We start from the raw sequence: 23373 nt of genomic DNA, 5'->3' as shown, positions 1-23373 counted from the left end.
GTTCACTCTTTTCTTTGTAAATATCAGTGGCTAAATATGCTATTTTGAATATTAAATACTTTTTTGGGTGCAGCGGTTTTTATCTTTGGGTAAATTTGTGAAAAATACGTTTGTCAATGTTTGCATTAAAATTCAGTGCATAATCACAATTTTTAAGAACTAGTATTTGACAATACTACAATTGTAATTTTAACTCCCTACAAATCAATTTACATTTTTTTCCTTTATTATTTAAATAAATGTATGATTTTATCCACAAAAATTATACATGTCTTCTCCATCTAAAATATAATTTTTAAAAAATATTGTTTCTCAATTATCATGAAATAACCATAAATACTTATTTTGACATACAAAGTATTTATTATGAGATTTCAGATACATGATTTCGCTCTTTTAGTACTCTAAATGTATAAGAAAATACTATATTTTCGAGTAATCACCACAAATTCAGTCATTGTTGGTCTTTTCATTAAAAGTGCATTAGGATGACTTATTCATGTTCTTTTATTTTAAAAAAATGGATTTTTGAATACTCTAAATGTGTAAAAAAATACTTGAGTTTCAAGTAATATTAAGTGAGTTTTCTGATCTAATCCATAACCCGAAATCATTCAGAACCCATGACCCGGGCCTCCCCAGTCCACATCACGCTCTTTTTCTCAGGCATGGAAAATTTTGGTCGTTTGATATTTCCGAATTGGTAGGACTGATGTCATGATGACATATGTCCTAGAATTTGAACGGCCCAAAACACTTCGAATTACGAAAAAGTAAACAATATGAGGCGCTTCGAGTTCCAAATATGTCTTTTCTTATCTCAGCACGATTTCTAATATGTATCCTGACCGTCCTTTTATCTTTAGATCAACGGCCGAGATCAATTTTCTTCACCTATGTGAAACAATGACCCTTCCCACCTATCACTTTTTCGCTCTCGTTTTCTCCGCAATCTTTCTCTGTACCTCCGGCTTACTGTGCTTCAGTTCAGGACTTCAGGTGTGTTGTTCTTCTCCTCTGACAACCGCTACTATCTCCTTCAGACCTTCAAACGACTGGTAAGTTTTTTTGTTCCTCACCATTTTTCCAAAATATGTCAGAATCTGAATTCTGAATGACTCTGTGGCATATAACTTTGTCAACATTACCATACATGATACATGCAATCCCGTAAATTCATTGTTCTTTTCTGTGTATAATGGATGAAGATTTCTTGTAATCTAAACTATCAATTATTAGGATTTCTGAACTTCTTATCCATGTTCTACGTGTTCCAAGTCTTTCAGTCACATACGAGTGCATATGTAAATATGAAGTCTTTACATACGAGTGCATCCATATTGTAGCAAAAGATATTTGCAGAATCACAATATTTTTTCTTTTAAATTGACTCAAATGCCGCTTGGTTTGAAAAACAAGATCAGTTTCCTTTAGGAGCAAAAGAATTCTCGTGCTTCTAAAAATTAGGAGGAACGAGAAACATTAATATTCAGTCATTCTCCTAGGAATACATTTTGTTGAGGATTTAGTGGCAGCTTTGTGTATGAAAAGAAACACACTTTGAGACGGATAATGAGATTTCTGGTGTTGTTGATATAAGGAAGAGAATTAGTACTTAAAACTTTCAACTGTGTACATCTACCATAAGATTTTTGATTGTACACTCACTTAAGATGCCAAAAGAAATGAATGACCTGTTTTTTCTCTATAATTGTCCTTAGGTCATTGGGGAGATTAGGAGTTGGTCATACAGTCTACATATCTGGTTTAAGCTCTTCGATGACACGTCGGAAAAGGTAATTGCGTACTGACTACATTTTGAGTCATGCAAGTACTGGAGCTGTTTAAGTGATTTTTTTTTCATTTTCTGGATTTCGTTGTTTTTTTCTTTTTGGTTTGCTCCATTTCAGAAGTTTCCATTATTCAAGATTTGTGCCATGACTAATTTTTTTATCAGGCTTGAATTAATATGGCATGAGAATGACACTGAAGCCTCAGTCATCAATACAAGTTGCTTTCTGGCTTTTCTTAATTCATTTTGTCTCCACAAATTATCGTGTCTCTCTGATTTATCTCTCCATGAGTGGTGCACAGGATTGTGACCTTCATTTGCATTTGGCATGAAGTAACATCGGCGAACATTAAAAAGTTCCTATTTTATTCTTCTAGGAGAATTTTGTTTCAATCACAGCAGTTTTCCAGATAGTTTCATATGACAATATTTTTCTCAGGAAGAATAAGGCTGAAAAACAAGTTTGTGGAATAAAGTTTAGTTTTGGTGGTGCTAGTTTAGGTTTCTTGGGTAATTTTGGAAGACTTAAAACATGCCGGTGATACTTTGTTTAGGTCTTGTATAATTTTTTTATGCATAATATTGATTTGGTCTAGGGGATTTACCTTTTTATTTTTAGTAATTCTATCCAATCTCATTAACTTTCCGGCATTCTGCCACTCTGATCTTGATGTGTAAGTAGAATTCAGAGCATTTTTATTTTCTTGATAACCACTCAGGTATGTGGAGTATGGATAGATCAAATTGAACATTGTCACATAAACACGAGATTTATACATGTCCCTTGCGGTCATCTTGTCGACTTGGCATCTGGTGTAGATCTTGAATGCAAATTCTGCTGCCATATTTGCAATGCTGAAGTACAACGAACCTTCCGTTTAAAAATCACTCTTGCAGATGATGCTGCAAAGTTATTTGCTTGGTGTGTTGGTAGGACTGCTGCTGAGTTGCTGCAGATAACTCCAGATGAGTTCTCAGTTCTATGACCTTCCTGATGTAATATCAAATAAATGTTTACACGTTTTCACCCTTCCTATAAAGGGAATAAGAGATACAAATGTTTACTATTAGGTGTAACGGAGGACAAGAAAACATAGTCAAAACAGTAACTTTTAACACAGTTTTTTGAATTTCAAGTACTTTATTTTAGTATCATGGAAAACCAAAGAATAAAGTCGACATTCAATTTATACCAACCTTTATTTCGCATTTTCTTTTGAGGCTACGTGATCGAAAAAGTGTTTTTCCAGTGTTTATTTTGTTATTTTGCTTTGATACAGAATCAGGTATGTGCATAGCATGTTTTGAATATGCCGTTTGACAAAACATCCCAGATGGATGCTCTTACTAAGAAATCTTTTGTTTTTCACTATCCTTCAGGAAGAACAAATTATGTATCCGTCTGCACTCGGACAGGAAAAGTTTATTATAACAGTCGTGAATTGTGCAAGGCAGCAGGGCTGCAATGCACCAGCTGAGCAAGACTCTGGCACGGTTTGGGAAGTCACTTGTGCAACGAAATGTGAATGAAAGATGCTTGTTTTACGAGGCAGTCCTGATGCTAATTTTTAAATCTAGGTACATGAATCAGCGTAGTCGGTCTAAAAGAAATGTGTAAGTATTTTGAAATCTTTTCCTTCACAATTTCTTTTTTGTAATGAATAATGTTATTGCATTCTGTTACCTTATAAACTCAAAGTTGAAGGGCATCTGCACGTTTCTTGCTTTTGTCATTTGTGTCTAGATATGCTACCGCAACAATATTGGTAAGAGCATGAACGTGACAGCCATTACATAGAGCATGAAAGTGACAGCCATTTCATAGATTGGGTTGATTTGTAGTATCGTCTCATAAAATTTATCAACGAGACGGTCTCATAACAGGTTATATTATATGTATCTATATATTATAAACAATATTCTGGAATGCCAAAAAGAAACTGCGCTTGTGACTTAAGCAGTCGGTAGTGGTGGTCCTGGTCATTGAAGATGTGGAGGGAAGGATTTTGCCATTTAGTACAATTTTACACCACAAAAGAACAAACAAATATCTCTATATAGTTTCCTGGCATGTTGCTCATCAAATTTCAAAGGATATTTTGCAATGTTAGTACAACTTTATGTTGTTGTTTCAATTTGTATACTTAGACTTTCTAGTAAAATTATGCATTTACGATTTTTGAAAATTTTGAAACTATCTCCAATTATCATGATCAATCAATAAATAGAAAATGGACGTTTTCAAGCCAAGAGAATTCAAGCACAAGCAAAATATCTACGGTGGGATGAGATGACGAATGAGATGGGATAAATCTTGAATTCATCAAGTAAATCCTTTTGCATATAGTATTTTCACTTTATTAAATGGAAAAATAGAATACAAGAAAGTATGATAGAATTAGAAAATATATTTATGATCAATTTTTTTAAAAACAAACAGAATAATAACAAAAACTTGTGTGAGACGGTCTCACGGGTCGTATTTGTGAGACGAATATCTAATTTGGATAATCCATAAAAAATATTACTTTTTATGCTAAGAATATAACTTTTTATTGTAGATATGAGTAGGGTTGATTGTCACACATGAGACTCACCTCCAGAATAATTCATAGTTGATTATTGAATTATTTTTTGTTAAATGAGTAATAAATAAATAAATCTGATTAGATAATAGAAAATATATATAAATTAAAATTTCCTCAAACTCCGTCGTTAACCTCGCACGGGGTTTCTATAGCAACCGCTACTCCACCGTCCCTCCGCTTCTCCACCGCCCTTCCATCCTACAAATGGGCTCAGCTTACCCTAATTCAGACCCATCATCTTCCCATTTATACAATACCGCCACCGGTTACGCTGCGTATTACACTCAAAACCCTAATTTTAATCAACACCAAACCAGCTTTTATCCCCAGATGCAGCCACCGGGTGCTGAAACGACCTCGTATGTTTCGCAGCCACCTATGGCTGCGGCTGCCGCGTACGCACCGGCGCAGCATGATCCCAATGTTGCTGTTGATGCTGCCGCCACGTCTTACTATGGAGATCAAAATGTTATCGTGCAGAATTGGATTGCTGCTCTTAAGCAAATGGCGGTTCCTTATGCTTCTGTACGTGGATTTTTGCGTTGCTTGATGTATCAGTTATGTTTTCTTGGAAAAAATTAACGTTGGAACTTCTTAATATACTGGATCGAGTAATATGTTTGGTCTCTTCTTAATCTTGGTGCATGCTTAGGTTTTAAAAGCTCAAGAATGCTGAAGCCAATTTAGAATGTAGTTGATTTGCATTCTCGCGTGAAGTAATCGTTTATAGGTAGGTGTGTGGGTGTTTGTCTCTGAGTACTAGTGTATTTCATATATGTCGGCTTTAAATTTAGCTAGATGCTAGATGTTCTTTGATGAGCGTTGATATGTTGAGCTAACACGAGAATTTAGAGCCTGAGGTACTTTTAGTTTTCTTGAATTCAACTTAAGACGCACATTGACAATTGAGGGATTGCCGTATTTATGAATTGCCGAAGCATTGGTCCCTGATGTTGTCTCTGATATACCGGTGAAATATTCCAGTTGCTTGGCTGAATGAATCTTCAAAAGTTCGGTTTGTTTGCAAATCTAGAAGAATTGCTTACGAGGTTGATAAAAAAACTCCTAATTTTATTCTTAACAAATCTCTTCTTTCAGAACTTCTGCAATCGGCATTTATATATGCATAGGCAACTTAAAAAAGGAATAATGGGTTAAGCTAGCTCATAAAAATTCTAATAAAAAATTATCTGAATAAAATAACCAAGTCCCATAAAAACTAATAATTGGTTGACTATGAAATTGAAATTTGTGATATTAGACTTTGATTATGCAGATCCACTCTTAAACTTCCGATCATGATCTTTACAATGTCGGCTTTCCTTCACAAATAAATTTATCTTGAATTGCATCTATTTTATCCAAATGATGAACACCAAAACCCTCGATTGGTCATTTAGTATTTTTGTTTGTGGATCATGGTGAGGGAGGATCACATCAAGAAGCCATGACATTGTTTACGTATACATGTTCTAATCTTTAATTTAGAAAGCAATGATACAATGCTCCAAAGATGTGAATACATTTGATGATAGGGTAAAAGTATTTACATAAGTGCAAAACATGTGTAGTGTACTAGATTTTTACTTGTTTGTAGATCGTTGTGAGGGAGGATCACATTAAGAAGCCATGGCTTAGTTTACATTTTCAGGTTCTAATTTAGAAAGCAATGATAAAATGCTCCAAAGATGTGCATACATTTGATCGTAGGGTAAAAATATTTAGATAAGTGCAAAAATGTGCAATGTAGTAGATTTTAAATTTGTAATCTTACAAGGCATTCCATGTATTGGAAAGTTGTTTTCTTTTATAATGGTTTGGAGCTTCTAATATGGCATTAAAAATGTGACTCATTAACGACCTAAGAGTGGTGTAACATGGTATTTTTTTTAATCGTGGATTGTTTGGTAATTTTGCTAATAGATAGGTGTAAAGGTATCGCCTAATGTAAGTGTAGGGGTTCAGAGGTAAGAGCAGAGTTTGTTTTTCTGTTGATATATTTTTCTGTATCTAATGTTCATGCAGTTTTTCATTGAGTAAAATTTGTGTTCCGAGGTTGAAGTAAGATATCATTCTTTCTTTTTTGGTTCTATTCTACTAAACTAGTGCCTTTTTTTTAGGGCATAACTGCAACTAATCCAGTCACTCAATCTAAAAAAAGCAATGCTTGGATAAAATACCCCAAGAAGACTAAGATTGTGCAATTTACATGGTGTGAAGTTTGCAAGATTGATTGTAACAGTAAGGGTGTTCTTGATCAACATAAATTGGGGAAAAAACACCAGAAAAATCTTGAAAAGTTAAGGGCAGCAACTACACCCGTCCATGTCAAGCATGCTGCTTCAGCATCTTTGCTTGCTCCTACAGTCGCCCCATCAGAAAAACCAGTAATTGGACCAGAAGAGAACCCAAACAAATCAAACGCTGCTAAGGGAGAAAATTCCGAGAAGAAAGCAGCTGAGAAAACTGAGGATTTGGAGACAAAGAAAAGAAAAGTTTTGGATGGAGGGGCAGCAGCTGCTGCTGTGCGCACATGCATCATTTGTAATGTGGTGTGCAATAGCGAGACGGTCTTCAGATATCATCTATCCGGTCAAAAACATGCTTCCATGATTAAGAAGTACGCATCCATGACAGGAGTTACTTTGGCAGTCTGAAAATGGGGATTTTTGTACATTTTTCTTTCTTTTTACTTTCAGTAACTGTTATAAGTTTATCTTGCCAAACAAAAAAAAAAGAATTGTTTTATGTTTATTTTGCATTCTGCTTTCCAGGGATATTAACGCTATTCGCTTTTCATGACCAGTTCTAAGTTAGAAATATTTAACCCTTACGTTCTGTTCTTGAATCTTATGAATCATCCTTTCTGAAAGGGATGTTTGTTTGAGTGCAAAATGGAGAGTAATAAAATCCTTTAAATGACATGATAGATACCAGAGGCATAACGGGCTGCACTGAAAAGAATCTTTGGCAGTATGTTTATATAAAGTTAAACGAGAACGAGGGTGACTCGGAACCTATCCTAATCCTAGTATGTGAGATAGTTATTTGCTGCTCCCCGCCAATTCTTGAAGGATAGAATATGTATTTGCAGTATTGCTGTTGATGGTATGCAGTTCATCGACTTAGCCGAAATGGCCTTGGCACTTTACTTTTTCTTGGATTATTCTTTTCTTGATAACATAATCAAATGACAACTTCTTACCTAGTCTTAATCAGTTTGCATATATTCCTTCTTATTTCTTGTTCTAAAAACACACTAATAAGTAATGAGTAGTGATTAAGAGTCAGATCCAATCACATGGAATTAAAATTATCCGACCATCTTCCTAAAAAAATTATTCAACCATCGTTCTTTATTTATAGCTCATATGACATCTATGTGTTTAAGATGAAGTATCGGAATCTAAATTAAATATTACTGAGCTAGACCTTTAGTTTCCGACGCATGGTCTGATTGCCACACCGTCAGGCTAACTTGGGTTTAGGCTACAGTCTTGTGGTCGTCAGTTGTTGGGAGGTCTTTCATTCCAAAAAATATTTTGTTTCACTCTTTCCTCAACTTATTATCTCTCTCTGAGACTTGTTCCCTCTTCAATTCATCGTTTTATAGATAGACATTTTTATTGAGAATACGGTCCCACATACTTAAAATATAACAAAATCCTCAACGGGGAAAAACCCATATGTCAAGGGATAATCACCTCGACCAAACATAATAACGACTATATGTCACCGTAAACAATCATGCCATGTGGATTCAGATGAACTTTTTGTGTGAACTTTTCAAATCTTTGAATGATTCATGCGTTATGGGCCTTTTTGGAATTACCTATTAAATTTAAAAACTCATTTACAAGCTTTTAAGTTCTTATTCCTTGCTAATGGGCATCAAATAAAATGTTTTGTTCTTAAACGCGCTTAACTATTGATATTTGAATTGATCATTACGCGTAACTTCCACTATTAGTGAATGAATCCAACTGTCAACCAAAATTTTAGACTTGACTGATTCTGAGGGTAAATCATGTCCCATATATGCACAGGGGAGAGGAGGAGTTAGATAGGTTTGTGGAAGAGACAATTGAAGATAATTGATGTTTTATTCTACATAGTTTCTGGAAAAGTTTTAAAGATGTCTTCTAGAGTAAAACATCAGCTTGCAATCAAGTTTAGGCTGAACGATGGATCGGATATTGGCCCGGAAAACTTTCCTTCGGTCACAAGTGTGGCCGCCTTGAAGAAGAATATCGTAGCTCAATGGCCTAAAGATTACAGAACTCTTGCTACCAACTACCAAATATGATCTTGTTTGCAATTGCACCTGCCCTTGAAGTTAACAATAAATATGCTGCACTTCTGATATTGGCTTTTGTACCACAGTAGCTGTATATAATCTTGTTTTACGTTCCTATTTCTTATATGGTACATTTTAACAAAGAAAGAAAACCACGTACAGTAAAAGACTTCAAGTTAATCAGCGGAGGAAGAATACTAGAGAACAGCAGGACTGTTGCGGAGTATTGCAGCCCATTGTGTGATATTCCAGGCGGAGTCATCACCATGCATGTTGTCGTTCAACCTACGCCAAACGAAAAAGGTATGAGTTTTACCTTGGCGCAGTTGCCCTTTTCCTTTCAATTTTTTTCTTTTTAGTCGTGTGATAATTCCATGTAACAGCAGGACAGAATAAATGCGTCTGTATAATATTATGAGATACAGCTTCAGATGAAAAATGGCCACTGTTTGCTGGCTGGGAAATTCTTGACTCCATTTGCAATATGAAACAACCAGATGAACGGTTCTCATCCCTTGTTTCCCTCTATCTTGGGCAAAGAAAAAATACAGGTGGTTGAAATCAGGGATTTTCCTGAACTTATAAGGATACACAATTAAGCAAATAGTTGTTAAAAATTATACCTTGTTGGAGCACACATACACCCATTGGTTTCACATCCATATACATATCTTGTGTTTGATACTACTGATTTCCTAGAAATTAGAATAATCCCCTCAATTCATTTTCTTTTTCCGGTTTAAGATTGAAATGAAAACAATTCCATACTTCAGAATCTGATTTATAACTTCAATATATACAGTGATAATGATTCTTGATATTATTGTCTGTGTGTTGGAAAGTTTTGGCATCTCATATGAATCTACATATCTCAGAGTAAATGAAAACTAACGGAACTAAGCTCTCCTTGCTGGTCAATCTTTAGGTAAATTTTGCAGCATTAAAGCCCGTGTCTTCCCATCTGTCTTGAGGCCAATATCACGCATTTGCATGTATAGTTTTCTAGCCATATCACCCTGGTTCCTCAAACACATACCCTGAACAGCAGCATTATAGAGAGATCCATCTGGTCTAGACTGCAGCACAACAAAAAAAATAAGAGTAAAAAACTAAATCTCCATGAAAATGAGAGCACTCCTCCATACATATAAATCAAGATTGTTGTTTGCCCTAGTGTGGTTTAGATCGCTCTTTATGATTTTCATGGGTATTCCCAGTGTATTTGTACTAGACATCTCTTTTACCTAATTTTAATGAATTTTCATTAAAAAAAAAAAGAAAAGAAAAAAATCGACAGATAAAAATGAATTTTCGAATAGAGGATCTTAGAAACACAAGGGACTGGTTGAAAGCATACATTTAGAATTTCTTCTACTTTACTCCAAAGCGAACCCCAGATAAAACTTCTTATTAGTGACAGCAAGGTGAATGTGTCGGGAGATATTGTTCGTTGGACCATACGTTCGTAGACTTGTAATGCAATCTCTGGCTTTCTCGCTCTCTCACAAGCTGCAATGACAAGGTTGTATGACATAACAGAAACAGGAAGCCCATAAGTTTCCATCTGCCAGAGTAGCTGCAGTGCTCTGTCCCATAGCCCAAGCCTCTGGCAGCACATCAATCCGGTGTTGTAAATGTGCAAATTTAGAACAGATTTATGCTCTTTTTGGATGCTTTCAAACAAGCGAAGAGCATCAGCATGTTGATTTGAGCAGTACAAAGCACCAAGAAGTGCATTCCATGAGTATGCATCAGGAACATAGCCTAACGATTTCATTAAACCATAGACCTTAAATGCTCCTTCACCCTTCCCAACTTTCCCTAGAGAGTTTATCAGAGCATTACACGATGTTAAACTTGGTTTCTGCCCATTGTTTATCATACTATGAAAGACACTCAGGGCCATTTCCCACTGCTCTTCTCTCACGCACGCTCCAATAATAGCTTCCAATGAATCTTTACATGGACTCAACCCATTTTGAACCATCTCTTTATATGCATCAAGAGCGAGCTCATTTTGACCAGAGCGAACAAATAAGCAAATCAGCAGGCGATAGGTAACAACTGTCCCTACACGGCAATTTTTCTGCAAAGTTCTCCACATTCTTTCAGCCTGAACCCAGTCGTTCACCTTTCCAAAAGCAGCTATCATTGTGTTATAGACAACCACATCCAAATATTTCTTGGTGTCATCCTCCCGTTCTGCTTCCTCAAACATAATTATAGCCGCATCACAGCTCCTGTAACTGGCAATTGCTTTTAACATCAAACTATAACTATGCCCACTGACAATCTCCTTTGCTTTCATAAATTCAAATATTTTTAAGGCATCATGAATTCTACCATTCCTCAAGAGACAAGAGAGAAGTGAATTACAGGCATGTAAATTAGGCAAGAGACCACAAAACTCCATTGATCTGTACAATGCTAACACACTTCTAGCTTTATTTGATCTGCTGAGTTTAATTATCCTTTCTGATAATATTTCTTCATTTCTTTCCTCCAAATAATGAATTTTATCGTGACCTGCATCTCTTGTTTTCCCAGGAACCATTGAAATGTCATCGATTTGGGGTTGATCTGCCAATTCTTTATCATCCAAACTACCCTGAATTGGCAGCATATGATGAGCAGAAACTTCAGCAAAATCTCCATTTTGAGGCAGAATCGATGCTTTAACCTCTTCGCAAACGGGCTCAAACTCAAGACTCGTAGCAACCTTACATGGGCTAAAGCAAGAACTATCAATTTCTACAGACTTAGATAACAAACCCACATCTGGCATCCTCCATTTTGCACTTCTAAACCATTTTCCCGAACCATCGGCCAAAGTTACCGCACTAATGCCAAAACATCGGCTGCTGCTGGTCCTTACTTTCGAATCCAATTTGAAAAACGCACGCCACTTAATAAACTGATGATGAACTCCAAAATCACGCCTTCTTAAACAGCGATAGAAGTGATTTTGCTGGTCGGTCTTATATAAAGAAACACTATTTGCTGGTGAACTCTTGGGTATCTCCATCATCATCAGCATCATATTAAAACCCAGAAAGCCCAAAAAATTGTATATTCACTCCCTCCGCCAAAACTATAAAAGTCGCTAAACGGCGCCTTAAACAAACCGAAATGGGTTTAGGTTAATTCACTAAAGAAATTTCAGACAAAGTTGGTTCTTAACTCCAAAACATTCAATATTTTAAGATTCCGCCATGGTCAGAAAGTTCAAAAACTGAACAAAATCGAATCCTCACCTCGATAGAATGGATGAAATTCCACGAGCAATCAAATTTTTGAGCAAAACACATTACGGATTCACGGGATGGGAATTAAGTTCGATGAAACAAACTGGTGAGGCTCACGGCTCACCTCGCACAGTTCTAAATAAATCTAGTAAAATACTCTTAAATTATTATTATTATTATTATTATTATTATTATTATTATTATTTTGGAAAACTAAAAAAAACCAAAGTTTATTTTCAATTAGGCATAGTATTAATTGCTATTTCTTTATAATTATTCCTTCATTTTTTTATATTCATAAGTAATATTATTATCCATATTACATATGATTTTCATTTATTATTCTATAAATTATTTCTTATTATAAATAATATTTATTCTTCTTCTTATTATTAAATTTTTATCATCATTTACTATTAATTTAGTCTTATTACTTATTTCATAATGTTATTAGTTTGGATCTTATTTTTCTTATTAGTATTAATTTATTCTTTGTTTATTCATCTTATTATTAATAATATATTTTTCTGACACGTTTATCTTCTTCAAATTGAACCTTTCTTTTTTAATCATTTAATGAAAATTTGATAATAAATTCAACATTATTCTTTCCCATCCATTTTTTAACCCAAAAAAAACTTATTTTGGCATCTTATTTCACTGTACTAATAATCTTTATTCCGTGAATTTGATCATATTTCTGGATAATTGATGATCAGAGCATTAGTGTTGATGATCAAATCTCATATGAAATAGTAAATAATCCTCAAGTAGATTTCGTTATCATGAACAAGTATTAATATGAAGGTTTATAACATGTTCTACCTCGTCCGTCGTCCGCAGGATCAACGATCAAGATTTGACCAGTTTCTTGTGAGATCCACATTTAGGTTAAATGGATTAATCTTGATTTGTTATGTAGCTGTTATTAATCAATTCATGACATATAACATGTGCTAAAGTGGAACAAGAGCACTACAATCCCTAGAATATTCTGAGATTTGATACATAATTTTGAATTTCTAGAAACATGAAGAGACATGAGATGTAAACATATCCTCAATTTATTATTTATGTAAGGAATGTCAGTAAAATATGATTTCAGGATGAAAATTGATTGCATAATTTTTTAGATAAAAAAATAATCCATAAATTTTGTTTATAAAATTATTTTCAATGTGTGTTTAAGAGAAAAAGATGAAAATTAAGCGGATAATTTTTGTAGAGAAAAAATAATAATCAATAGAATATTTTTCGATGTGCATTTACTATTGAAGAAAAAATTTCTTCTTCCCTTTATCTCAATATTAGCTCTATTTAAAAAATTTGTGCAAAATTTATAGTAAAGAACTAATTAAAGATCGAATATTTATCCCTTGCATATCTAAAATTAAACCCTCGTGTATTTGTCAATTCCACGCCATTGAAACAAAGAACCAACACCCTGTTGCTGCAACAATCCGGAAAAGATCACAAAAAACCTCGAATGGGTAAGTTTTTGTTCTGGAAAATGTCTACGTTTCTTGAATGCGGATGAAATAAGTTCCCTTCTTGTGTTCCCATGTCAAATCGATCCAGTTTTTGTGCTGTACTGCTTCAATCTTGATGCTTTGTCGTTACAGATGAAAATGGAGAAAATGTGATGGAAGGTGTGGCTTCAATGGCTCTTTTGCCTAATGGGTCTATTTCAGGCCATTTTATCCAGCTTCCCCAATCCATCTGCTATGGATTACATGGCACCGGTACTGTCTTATTCTTAAGCATTATTCAAAGGTGAAACATTTAGTCATGGCTCTATGTTTGTTCTGGTTTAGATGTTGAATGCGTTGCCTTGATCATCTTGATTTTTCTGTCCGGTTGTTGAAAGTTAACCAGGTTCTTAGTTGATGAATTTTATGGAGGGTGGCTTACTACACTCTGACTTCAGTTCTTTTTATTCAAGCGTCGCGCTTCGCTCGTCAGTTTGGTTTGTCTGCCCTTTTGTGTAGTTAAATGCTGTGTTAAGATTGGAACTTGGACCTAACTCAACCCCAAAAGCTAGCTCAAGGGGGGAGGATTGTCCAAGCCAATATATACAACTCGGCCTAATTATAGGCAGTCCAACACATAACGGTGGAACCCGGGCTCTGATACCATGTTAAGATTGGAACTTGGACCTAACTCAACCCCAAAAGCTAGCTGGGGAGGATTGTCCAAGCCAATATATACAACTCCCAAGTTATCTATCCAACCGATGTGGGACAATTAACATGCTGGGTTTGAATAAACTCATGTTGTACATGTTGAAGACTTGAAGCCGGAGGGGTGACGGTGGAAATAAATTCTCTTATTGGATGTTTTGTATCATATGAATGTTAACTGGCAATATAGTTATAACCTATGCCAGTTCATTTCCTCTAAAAAGTTTTTATTAACTTGTTTTTGACTCTCGAGAATCCTGTGGGAGTTTTGGTGGTGTATATCAATAGCATCAGCTTTTAGATGTGCTGCTTTCTTTGGAAAACCTATCTTAGACTATACATGGAAATTTCCCTGTGATGTAGACAGTGCATTTTCGCTAGTGTATACTCATGGTTTCTCGTTCTCAGCTATGTATCATATTCTTCATATACGCTAGTTTGCTTTTACAATGAGTTTATGTCGTTGTATATCTGACCATCTATGTTTCCATGGTAAAAAGAGATCGAATGTGAAAGGGAATGCAGCCGGGGAGAGGATTACCGTCTGATCAAGCTCACTATAACAGATTACAATGTAATCATCATTCTTCTCATGTGAAATTGTTTTCTTTTTCCTTCAATTTTTTCTGGCAACACTAGACTCATGTATACTGTTTATTCAATAATTTTTGCTACAATAAAGAACAGGAGTGAAAGGGATATAGTGGTGGAGTGCAGAGGACACGATGCAGCCAAGATTTGTAACGTTGACCATGCTCATGGGTAAGCCATCAAATAGTTTTGCTGCCTTTCTGGTGAAACTCCCAAGTGTTTTCAGAAAAGATGTACTTCCACTGTAATTAAAATCGTATTCATGCATAACGCTTCCACCAGATGTGGTTTAGTACCATCCTCCAGTTATACTATTATCCTTTTACGATAAGTGAGGAAGATGTGAAAAGTTTTCATATTGCTGTGATATATAATTGAAAGTTCTGTTTTGGCACGATAACTCGTGAGTCATGGTTCCAATAACTGCATAGAGAATAGAGATTGGACGCACCCGTTAATTTGGTAAGGGAAGACTCGCCCGTGAATTCGGCGAGGTTCCTTTGCCGTGTGTTGACTGATTCTCAGGCATTTCAATTTGTAATAGGTGGCAGGAGGACGTTATGGGAATGCTTGAAGAGAAGCATGCGAAATGCAAGGTTTCCATTTCTTTTGAATGTGAGACATTGAAAGCTGATGAAGCAGCCGAGGACCACATCAAGAAGTTCATGCCTAAGTTAGCTGGAATGGATGCTGTAGGTAATTTCAAGGTCTTCTATTTCTTCAGCTCATTTTATTCAAGGCTGTTTATTTTTGGACAACAAATACTAATTTGGAAAGAAGGATGAGGTAGCAACTGCTTGTTTTATCATCTTTTGGATGTTTAATAGCAATTCCTGGAAAAGTCCACGATATTAAATATCATATCTCAGAGCTTCCTCGGTGGGCTGAGTTTATCCTAAGTTCTGCATTTTTTGTTGGGATCTTGTGAATACATCTTTTTTTGACTTCACAAGCATGGATCGTTTGCTCGAATTACCACAGATTTTAACATCGCTTGGAATGTGCAGTAAACATTGGCAAAATGAGAATTGTGGGATTGGACTTTGAAGCAGAAGAGCAGCACGAGCATATTGAGAAGAACATATGAATTTGTTATGCTCACAACAATTCCACCTCGAGGAGTGTCTATGTAGTTGGATTAAAACTTATATAGAGTGCTTCTAATTAAAGTTCCATTGTAATTTACTATTTTACTTCTCTTTGGTTGTTGAGAATAAATGATACCTGTTTTTTTTTTTTTTTGGTAATTTGTGGTGGAAATTTGTACAGATGGTGGTAAAACATAAAACTGTTCGTAGTGGTCTAATGATGTGGTTTTTGTGTAGCGATACCAGGAAACATGAGAACAAACCGACTCCACGTATTAAAATATGAAGAATCATTCAAGTTTTTATGTAATTTGCTTTCTTGAGAGGTCTTGGTTAAATCCCACTCGCATGTGTTAGTATTTTTTTCTAATATAAACATAAACGCGTTGGGACCTGTCAAACCTCTTGTCACGGCACTTTCGGTGTTTCTTGAAAAATATATATATTGAGAGCAAATACAGTTTAAGCAAGGAAACTAAAAGATTTCAAATAGTAAAAAAATCCTTCTACCAAAATGCAGTATCCTCATGATTTAGAACATCAGCCCAGAAAGAAATAGCAACCGATAAGCCATTGTAACTATAATGGTTACAAAAAATTTCGTACCAAAAATCGTTTAGAAACTCGCTTGAAACATGTGTGTGTATCGGTGTCTGAACAACAGATTAAATACTTTAAATGTGTAATTTTGCAACTCAAGGATGACATCTCAACATGTCCAAACCTTGTCGTCCTCCCCTAGCAGTCTAAATAATTTGAGAAAGAAAGATCGAGCATACCCTGTAAACTTGTAGGCAGAAGCACACAAGGAGACGAGGTATACCAAGCTTTCCAAAACTGTACTCCATTTAACAATCCTACTTCATGTGCTTACACTATTCTCCTAAATTTACTTGAAACTGTGTATGAGAAGTTACTCGTCGGTCGACTTTACTCTGTGCGAAGATGGTTTACCATCTTGGAGAGAGATCACCGTTTCAAAAGCTCCCACCAACGCTTTAACCTTACTTTTCCTGCTCTCAACAAGTTTACTGGCTGTTTCTTCAATAACATTATTGAATAAACCTTGAGCATCTTTCCTACCCTGCACATCCCCGTGCTTTAAAACAACCTTTACAGAGGAAATTCCCACATTTGTTGTGTTATTTCTTGCCCCCTTAAATTTGAGTCTTCGAGGAATGTCGTTATCAGACTGAATGTCCGCCACCTTTCCACTCTTGAACTTTAATTTCACAGGCGAGCGATACTTATCATCAGAAACAATCATCCTACTCTTTCTCGGAGTCTTGACGGCATTCTGTATCAGAGAAGGTGCCTTGCCGGTCGTAACAAGTTTATTCTTGTCAAGGACAAACTTACGAGTCGCCCTATCAACATCTTTTGTATGAGTGGACAAAGGTGGTGCCTTTGCATTTGATCTCGTCTTGACGGCATGCAAGGTTTTCCCAGAAACCTGTTCGTTTATCGATGTCTTGGCGTTTGTCCTGTGTGTCTTATTTTGATGATTTGGAAGAGGCACCAGGTTTGTTGCTTTTCTTGACTGAGTGGATATTGTCTTGCTCAGAGAATTCTTGGAGTGCGCATTAGAACTAAGAGGTGCCGTTGCTTTCTGTGCAGATGTTTTGATTCCTGTTGCCCTTTTTACTGGCGTGACATCGCTGTTTCTCCTCAATGTTCCATAAATACCATCCGAAGAATCGGAAGGAGATTTCATTTTATCCTTGACTGATTTCAAATGCACGGTAGAATGTTTCTTTGTTAAACAACCTGTTTCTTTCTCAGTTGTCAACATTTCAGCATCACTCAAACAACCATGTTCTATTGGAATTTCGAAGTTTCTACTTGGCGACGATGTTTCCCTCTTGATAACTTCAGTGGGATCTGGTGAAGGGGTTTTCCTGCTGGGTGAAATCTTGTGCTTTGTCAAAGGAATCTTGTTGCCAGATGATGCCTTTTTCCTCGAGGAAACAGGATAACGATCCAAGGATGTCTTAAGTTTCGGTGAAACAAATTTAGTATCAGGAGAAGGCTGCAATCCAGGAGAGTTCTTTTTGCCAACACCATTTTGCTCAGTAGGTGAAATTTTTGCAATTCGGTTTCCTAGAGGGGTCCTAGTCTTTTCTTCATATGCATGCTTTCTTCCATATTTACATAATTCATGGCAAGAACCAGTGGAAGCTCTGGGATAATGGGGAATCTTTTTCCTATCCGCAGACTCCAATTTTTCAGTAGAATTACATCTAGAATCATCCCCCTTATGGTACATCCCTGTGGATCTCTCTCATGAGGGGAATCAGTAGAGTCTCCGTTATTCAGCAAATCCGAGTACTCTGCGGAGTTTTTTCCTGCATTCAGGGAATCCAGTTCATTTTTTTCAGGTGTTAGTAGCATAGAATCAGTACTTTCTTCAGCCATGACAGAAAATTGGATACCTCAAAGTCCTGGAAAAAAAGATGAATACTATGATCAATCATCTTGATGTCATTGGATAGACTGAGAGTGCGATTCGACTTCGAAGCATATGTACACATTTATGCAAATTTCATCTTCCCTATAAAAATTCTTGAGATTATGGCTAACCCATGTGACTTGATGCATTTTACATGATCGAAACTTGATGAAACTCGAAATCTATTTCAATGGAGAGCGACCATTTCTGCTCACCCCAAAGGGAGCACCAACAAAATCATGCCTGACTGAAATGGTTATGAATACTTTCCTACCCAAAATAATGATGAGAAATTCATTTCAATTACGAAATAAATAGCATTTCATAACAAGACTTGGCAAGTTATCTTCTGCAAGAAATCCAGAAACCTTCACCAATACCATAACACAAACTTCAGACCTCTTTCTTAAAATCTAATCAACAGATTGATCAAATGCATTGAAAGGCAAAAGGAAACCCAAATTCACGGGAAACCAATCTCCAAATCCATGAAAAAGCTTGCATAAAGAGATTACCAATCACCCACATGATCATAATCTTTGGGAAACCAAAAAAAGAAAAACCAATTCAGAACAAGGAAAAAGAACACCTAAAACAAAAAAACAATTTACACACAACAAAAGAACACAAAATAAAAAACAAGTTGTTCCTGAAACCAGAAAATCTTCGTTTTTATGTCCCTTTTCCATTAAGAACAAATGGATAAAGAATATAACGAGGAATTTTCAGGAAACAGGATGAATTCAAGGAAGCAAAGGAGTCGGAGAAAGAACCCCACCTCTCTCTAGCTGTCTATTTTTCCGGTTCACGGAGATCGTAAATAAGGTGACAGAAAGATCATGCAAATTGGTTTTTTTTTTTTTTAACAAGAAACAAGCTTTCCATCATTCAATGGAACAAAATAACATCGTACAGTAACCGATCTTCTAGAAATGATGGTGGCTCATGCCAAATAGATGGATTTTAAATGTAAACAACATTTTCTAGTTAGTAGATGAGCTAACTCATTTGCCTGTCTTCGAATCAAAGAAATAGAAAATTGACTATCCCGACTTATCAGCTCTCTACATCTTCCAATTATATCTCCAAACTCTGAAAAGTCATCTACATACATTTTAATTGCATCACCGACACTTTTACAATCAGTTTCAAAGATGACTCTATGTAAGCTCATTTGCGTAACCCGATTAATAGCTTCTAAAAGCCTATAGTTCTCCTTCTCGGATACTCGGCAAACCTTCTTTGAAGGCAGTTCTAGCGGCCACAAACTGCCCTTTATCATCGCGAATAACCATGCCAAAGCTTATTACTCTCTGATCCTTAAAGAAGGCTACATCAGCATTGCACTTTACAAACGTTGGTGGTGGTAATTTCCAGTGAACTTTGTCGTTCCCATTGAGAAAACAAAAAACAGATCAATTTTTTTGTCTGAGTTTCTTAAATAAATGTCTTAACACACAACCATAACATGGTTCTATGGTGTAGTGGTTAGCACTCTGGACTTTGAATCCAGCGACCTGGGTTCGACTCCCGGTAGGACCTTTTTATTTACCATTTTCTTCTGGGATCTCTTCAAGCCCGTGGGCTTATTAATCTCTCCAAAAGCCCAACATTTCCACTACCACGACCCATTTCAACTCGGGCCATTGTTTATGATATCTATATTTGGTTATACACCGTTTAAAAATTTAAGATGAAATTTGATGTGAATTGATTTAACTAATTATCACTTTTTTTTTCTAGATTTCATTGCATTTGAGTTGTAGAAAAAAATTAATTTTTTTATATTAATTTTGTACAACTTACTTTCATAGTCTACTTTTCAAATTTTATAAATATAAAATAATATTATTTTTAAATAAAATTTCAAAATTTTACTAAACACCAAAATGGGTTCTAAATCATTTCGATTGATCCCAAATCCATCCTAATTCACAATTTTTATTCAGCCAAACATAGTTGGATCAGGTTAGAATTAATTGATTTTGTTTATAAGAAACACCACATGTTAATTTCTATGGGAGATGTAATCACTTAAATAATCGCCTAATTAGTGAAAAATATTAAATAAATTAAATATAATCAATTAATTAATTATATAATATTCTAGAAATGTGCGGTTTTGGCAAAGTTGTAGCCACTTGTAATTTGTAATGTAGTTTGGCAACTCTTTCCGGAAGGAATAATTTGGTAACAATTTTGGCCTCGTTTGATTTGTTTGATTCTAGAAGAATGCAATTAGCCACCGGGCTTTATCTAGTTTTGTGCTACTTTTCTTCCCTCAATTATTTATTGACACTAGCCAATCACACGTACACTTTATGTGCGTGACATAAAATATATTTAACGAAAATTTATTCGTAAAACAGATCAATCATATCAATATTTATAATAAAAAATAATATTTTTCATTAATGATTCAAATAAAAAATCATGTCTCATAAAATAGATAAGTGAGACTGTCTCAGAAGAGTTTTTATGATATTTATATTGTTATATAATTTTGATATTCTACAAAGTTAAATATGACATGAGATGTAGTAAAATAGTTTTTTTACATTCTAAAATATGAACATTTCAAGCATACTCGACAAAATAAAATAGAGACAGATACGCACATATACATAAATATAAAGTAATTTAGGTACATTTTATCTTTTAGTACCATAAGACATGTTGCCCTGAAATTTGTATACAAGGATTTTTTTAAAAATAATTTTTTAATAATTTATTTTACATTTATGTGGTTATTTTAATTTATATATTTACTTAATCCAGTTTTACATTATATATATATATATATATATATATATATATATATATATATATATATATATATATATATATATATATTTGTTATTCTACTTATAAGTATATATATATATACATATCTCGAATAAAGTAAAAATATGTAAATATTAAATAATACACAAATTAATCAATAGTTATCAAAGTTTTAAAAAAAATTTGTATATTTAAATTATTTTAATAATATTTTCATACAACTTATTTTCTTCTTAATACATATTAATATTTTTAATGCACGACCAAAGTATACTTGTAGAGACATTCAGAATTCGCAAAGAAATTATATTTACTCAAAATTTTACATCAACAAGAGGGATTTTTCTCTATTCTGGCTCACCAAAAAATGCAAGCCTCATTTTACATTATATATATATATATATATATATATATATATATATATACTGACCTAAAATCTAAAGAAAAAAACTGTACACACACAAAAACCTTCTGCCTGCCAGGAAAAGTAGTAAAAAAAACCTAGCAAACTTTTCTATGGCCCATTAGCTCGTTAACTTCCTCCCAAAGACCAACATTGCCAGCACCACTCTGACCAATAACGCTTGGGCTGCAAGCAGATACAGCCCAATAACCAGCCCTAATCTCCTCTTCCAACTCTTCAGTCTCCCAAGCACAATACCCATCAAAGAACCTAAAATCCCCAACTTCACCCAAATCCCTTTTCGTTTCAATCACACAATCCAAACTTTCCATTGTCCCATAATACAATCCCTTCATTACTTCATCCAAAACCCCTCTTTGCTTCTGTTTGCCGTTTACCAAGAAAAGCCCCTCAAACAACGGGCCCCCAAAGTGAAGAGGCCCGTCCGGAACCGGGCCGGATATATTAGAGGCCCACGATTTCATCTCCTTGATGGACATGAATGATGGCCTGTTGAGTATGAGGCCCGTCAGGCCTGTTGGGCCGGCGGATAGCACCAAGATGACGGTTCTTTTGTATATGTGGTTTGTGTCGAGCTTCTCTGTGGCAATCAGTAAGCAGCCTTTCTCGAGCTTGGATATGGGGTGTGCCCATTTTCCCTCGACCGGGTCGGTTTGATCCATCGGAGTGAAAGGATCCGGATCCGCCAGCGGAGAAGGGCATTTCGGAGCTGTTAGGGTCCGTTCGCTGGCGACTAATCTCGCTCTAAATGCACGCCAGTCGGATTTGAGAAGTGACCCTTCTTCAGCTTGGAGCGATTCTGATTTTAAATTTGACTGGGAGCCTGAAATCAAGTAAAAATAAAATTGGGTAAATCTATCTGGATTTTGGTGGTGTAATCTGCTGTAAGTCTAAGTATATCATCCAAAAATCATCCAGAAAACAACATAGCAATTTCAAATACAGTTTCTCGTTCATAAAAAAAAAAATCAGTAGATCTTTGCAGCTTCTCCTTTAACGAAATTACCCTTTTTGTTAAAAATCATGAAAATGGTTTTGATTCAAAAGAAAGGTGACGGATCTGAGAGAAAATTGAAAGAACAAGAAGCCCAGAAACTTACATGATACGGAGAGTGGAACTCTGAGTCTCTGAGAATGAATCAAATTAGGTCTAGGCCTTGTAATCGTAGGAATCGCTACCTTCATTGGGTGAATAACTTCCATTGATTCGGTGAAGGATCTCGTTAGAAAACCAGTTTTGGAGTGGGTGCCGATCAAAGAGTAGTGGTGAGGCAGAGGATAGGAATACAAATGTTGTGTATAGAAATGGAGAATCTCAGCTAATTTATAAATGGGTGAAATGAGATGTAATGATATAAATCTGCATCTTGGGCCCCATCGAAATTCACCAGTAAAGATATAAAACTTTACATGATTTTTCCCGTTAGAAAAATCTGAAAATTATTATATATTATGTAAAATATATATATCAGTGTGCGCGCTTAAGTTTGAAATTCGATAAAAACGTCTTGAGATAAAAATGAAAAAAAATGGTTAAATTATAGTTTGATCGAATTAAACGTAATTAGATGTTTAATTAAGTATATTTAAACACAATTAATCACATCTATTTATTTTTAATTTTTTTATTTTGAATATATGTCTTTTTATTTTAAAATTTTAAATTAGGTTTATAATTTAGATGTTTATTTTTTAATTTTAATTATGATATAAGCATGTATGATAATTATTTGACAAATATTTAGCATTTTTTAACGTGTTCTAGTTGCAAAAAAAATAAAGATTATAATTTTAAGATTTTTATGCTTTTATAAATATGAGAATTAATGTATCAGACTTAAATTATCATATTTATGTATTATTTTATCTATTTATTAGTTTGAGATAATTATAATTAAACTAAAGATAAAAACGATTTTCACGTTTAAACATGTA

At 35.0% G+C, this 23373-nt stretch overlaps 5 protein-coding genes, 1 long non-coding RNA gene and 1 other non-coding gene across 9 annotated transcripts; 4 read left to right on the top strand and 3 right to left on the bottom strand.

The window, feature by feature from the left end:
* The first annotated feature begins 864 nt into the window (after positions 1 to 864).
* Positions 865 to 3309, top strand: LOC140823539 (uncharacterized). 2 transcript variants are annotated; one of them, XR_012116230.1, is made up of 4 exons: positions 865 to 1058; positions 1722 to 1796; positions 2512 to 2788; positions 3173 to 3309. It is a non-coding gene; the product is annotated as an uncharacterized lncRNA (long non-coding RNA). The 2 variants fall into 2 exon arrangements; XR_012116229.1 differs by lacking the exon at positions 3173 to 3309 and having other exon boundaries at positions 877 to 1058; positions 2512 to 3078.
* Positions 3310 to 4490: 1181 nt separating this feature from the next.
* On the top strand, positions 4491 to 7179 carry LOC140823537 (uncharacterized). Its single transcript, XM_073184936.1, has 2 exons — positions 4491 to 4905; positions 6501 to 7179. The coding sequence occupies exons 1-2, from the start codon at positions 4585 to 4587 to the stop codon at positions 7035 to 7037; spliced, it is 858 nt and encodes a 285-aa protein (XP_073041037.1). The 5' UTR covers positions 4491 to 4584; the 3' UTR covers positions 7038 to 7179.
* A 2131-nt stretch (positions 7180 to 9310) lies between these two features.
* On the bottom strand, positions 9311 to 12063 carry LOC140823538 (pentatricopeptide repeat-containing protein At3g29290). 2 transcript variants are annotated; one of them, XM_073184938.1, is made up of 3 exons: positions 11932 to 12063; positions 10035 to 11791; positions 9311 to 9753 (listed from the first exon to the last, which is right to left on the bottom strand). In XM_073184938.1, exons 2-3 carry the CDS (start codon positions 11715 to 11717, stop codon positions 9592 to 9594), a joined length of 1845 nt encoding a protein of 614 aa, XP_073041039.1. In that variant the 5' UTR covers positions 11718 to 11791; positions 11932 to 12063; the 3' UTR covers positions 9311 to 9591. The 2 variants fall into 2 exon arrangements, with proteins under 2 accessions (XP_073041039.1, XP_073041038.1); XM_073184937.1 differs by having other exon boundaries at positions 10035 to 12060.
* Positions 12064 to 13288: 1225 nt separating this feature from the next.
* On the top strand, positions 13289 to 15843 carry LOC140824776 (uncharacterized). Its single transcript, XM_073186328.1, has 6 exons — positions 13289 to 13412; positions 13545 to 13664; positions 14603 to 14676; positions 14785 to 14864; positions 15238 to 15389; positions 15701 to 15843. The coding sequence occupies exons 1-6, from the start codon at positions 13409 to 13411 to the stop codon at positions 15778 to 15780; spliced, it is 510 nt and encodes a 169-aa protein (XP_073042429.1). The 5' UTR covers positions 13289 to 13408; the 3' UTR covers positions 15781 to 15843.
* A 493-nt stretch (positions 15844 to 16336) lies between these two features.
* Positions 16337 to 18999, bottom strand: LOC140823536 (uncharacterized). The gene has a single exon (XM_073184935.1). The coding sequence runs from the start codon at positions 18045 to 18047 to the stop codon at positions 16695 to 16697; it is 1353 nt and encodes a 450-aa protein (XP_073041036.1). The 5' UTR covers positions 18048 to 18999; the 3' UTR covers positions 16337 to 16694.
* A 701-nt stretch (positions 19000 to 19700) lies between these two features.
* TRNAQ-UUG (transfer RNA glutamine (anticodon UUG)) lies at positions 19701 to 19772 on the top strand. Its single transcript has one exon. It is a non-coding gene; the product is annotated as a tRNA-Gln (tRNA).
* A 1511-nt stretch (positions 19773 to 21283) lies between these two features.
* On the bottom strand, positions 21284 to 22792 carry LOC140823535 (uncharacterized). Its single transcript, XM_073184934.1, has 2 exons — positions 22539 to 22792; positions 21284 to 22261 (listed from the first exon to the last, which is right to left on the bottom strand). Exons 1-2 carry the CDS (start codon positions 22639 to 22641, stop codon positions 21516 to 21518), a joined length of 849 nt encoding a protein of 282 aa, XP_073041035.1. The 5' UTR covers positions 22642 to 22792; the 3' UTR covers positions 21284 to 21515.
* Positions 22793 to 23373: the final 581 nt, after the last annotated feature.

The sequence above is a fragment of the Primulina eburnea genome, chromosome 2 (assembly GCF_022965805.1).
Source record: "Primulina eburnea isolate SZY01 chromosome 2, ASM2296580v1, whole genome shotgun sequence".
In the NCBI taxonomy this organism is placed as follows: domain Eukaryota; kingdom Viridiplantae; phylum Streptophyta; class Magnoliopsida; order Lamiales; family Gesneriaceae; genus Primulina; species Primulina eburnea.
This window is presented reverse-complemented; position numbering and strand designations above follow the sequence as displayed.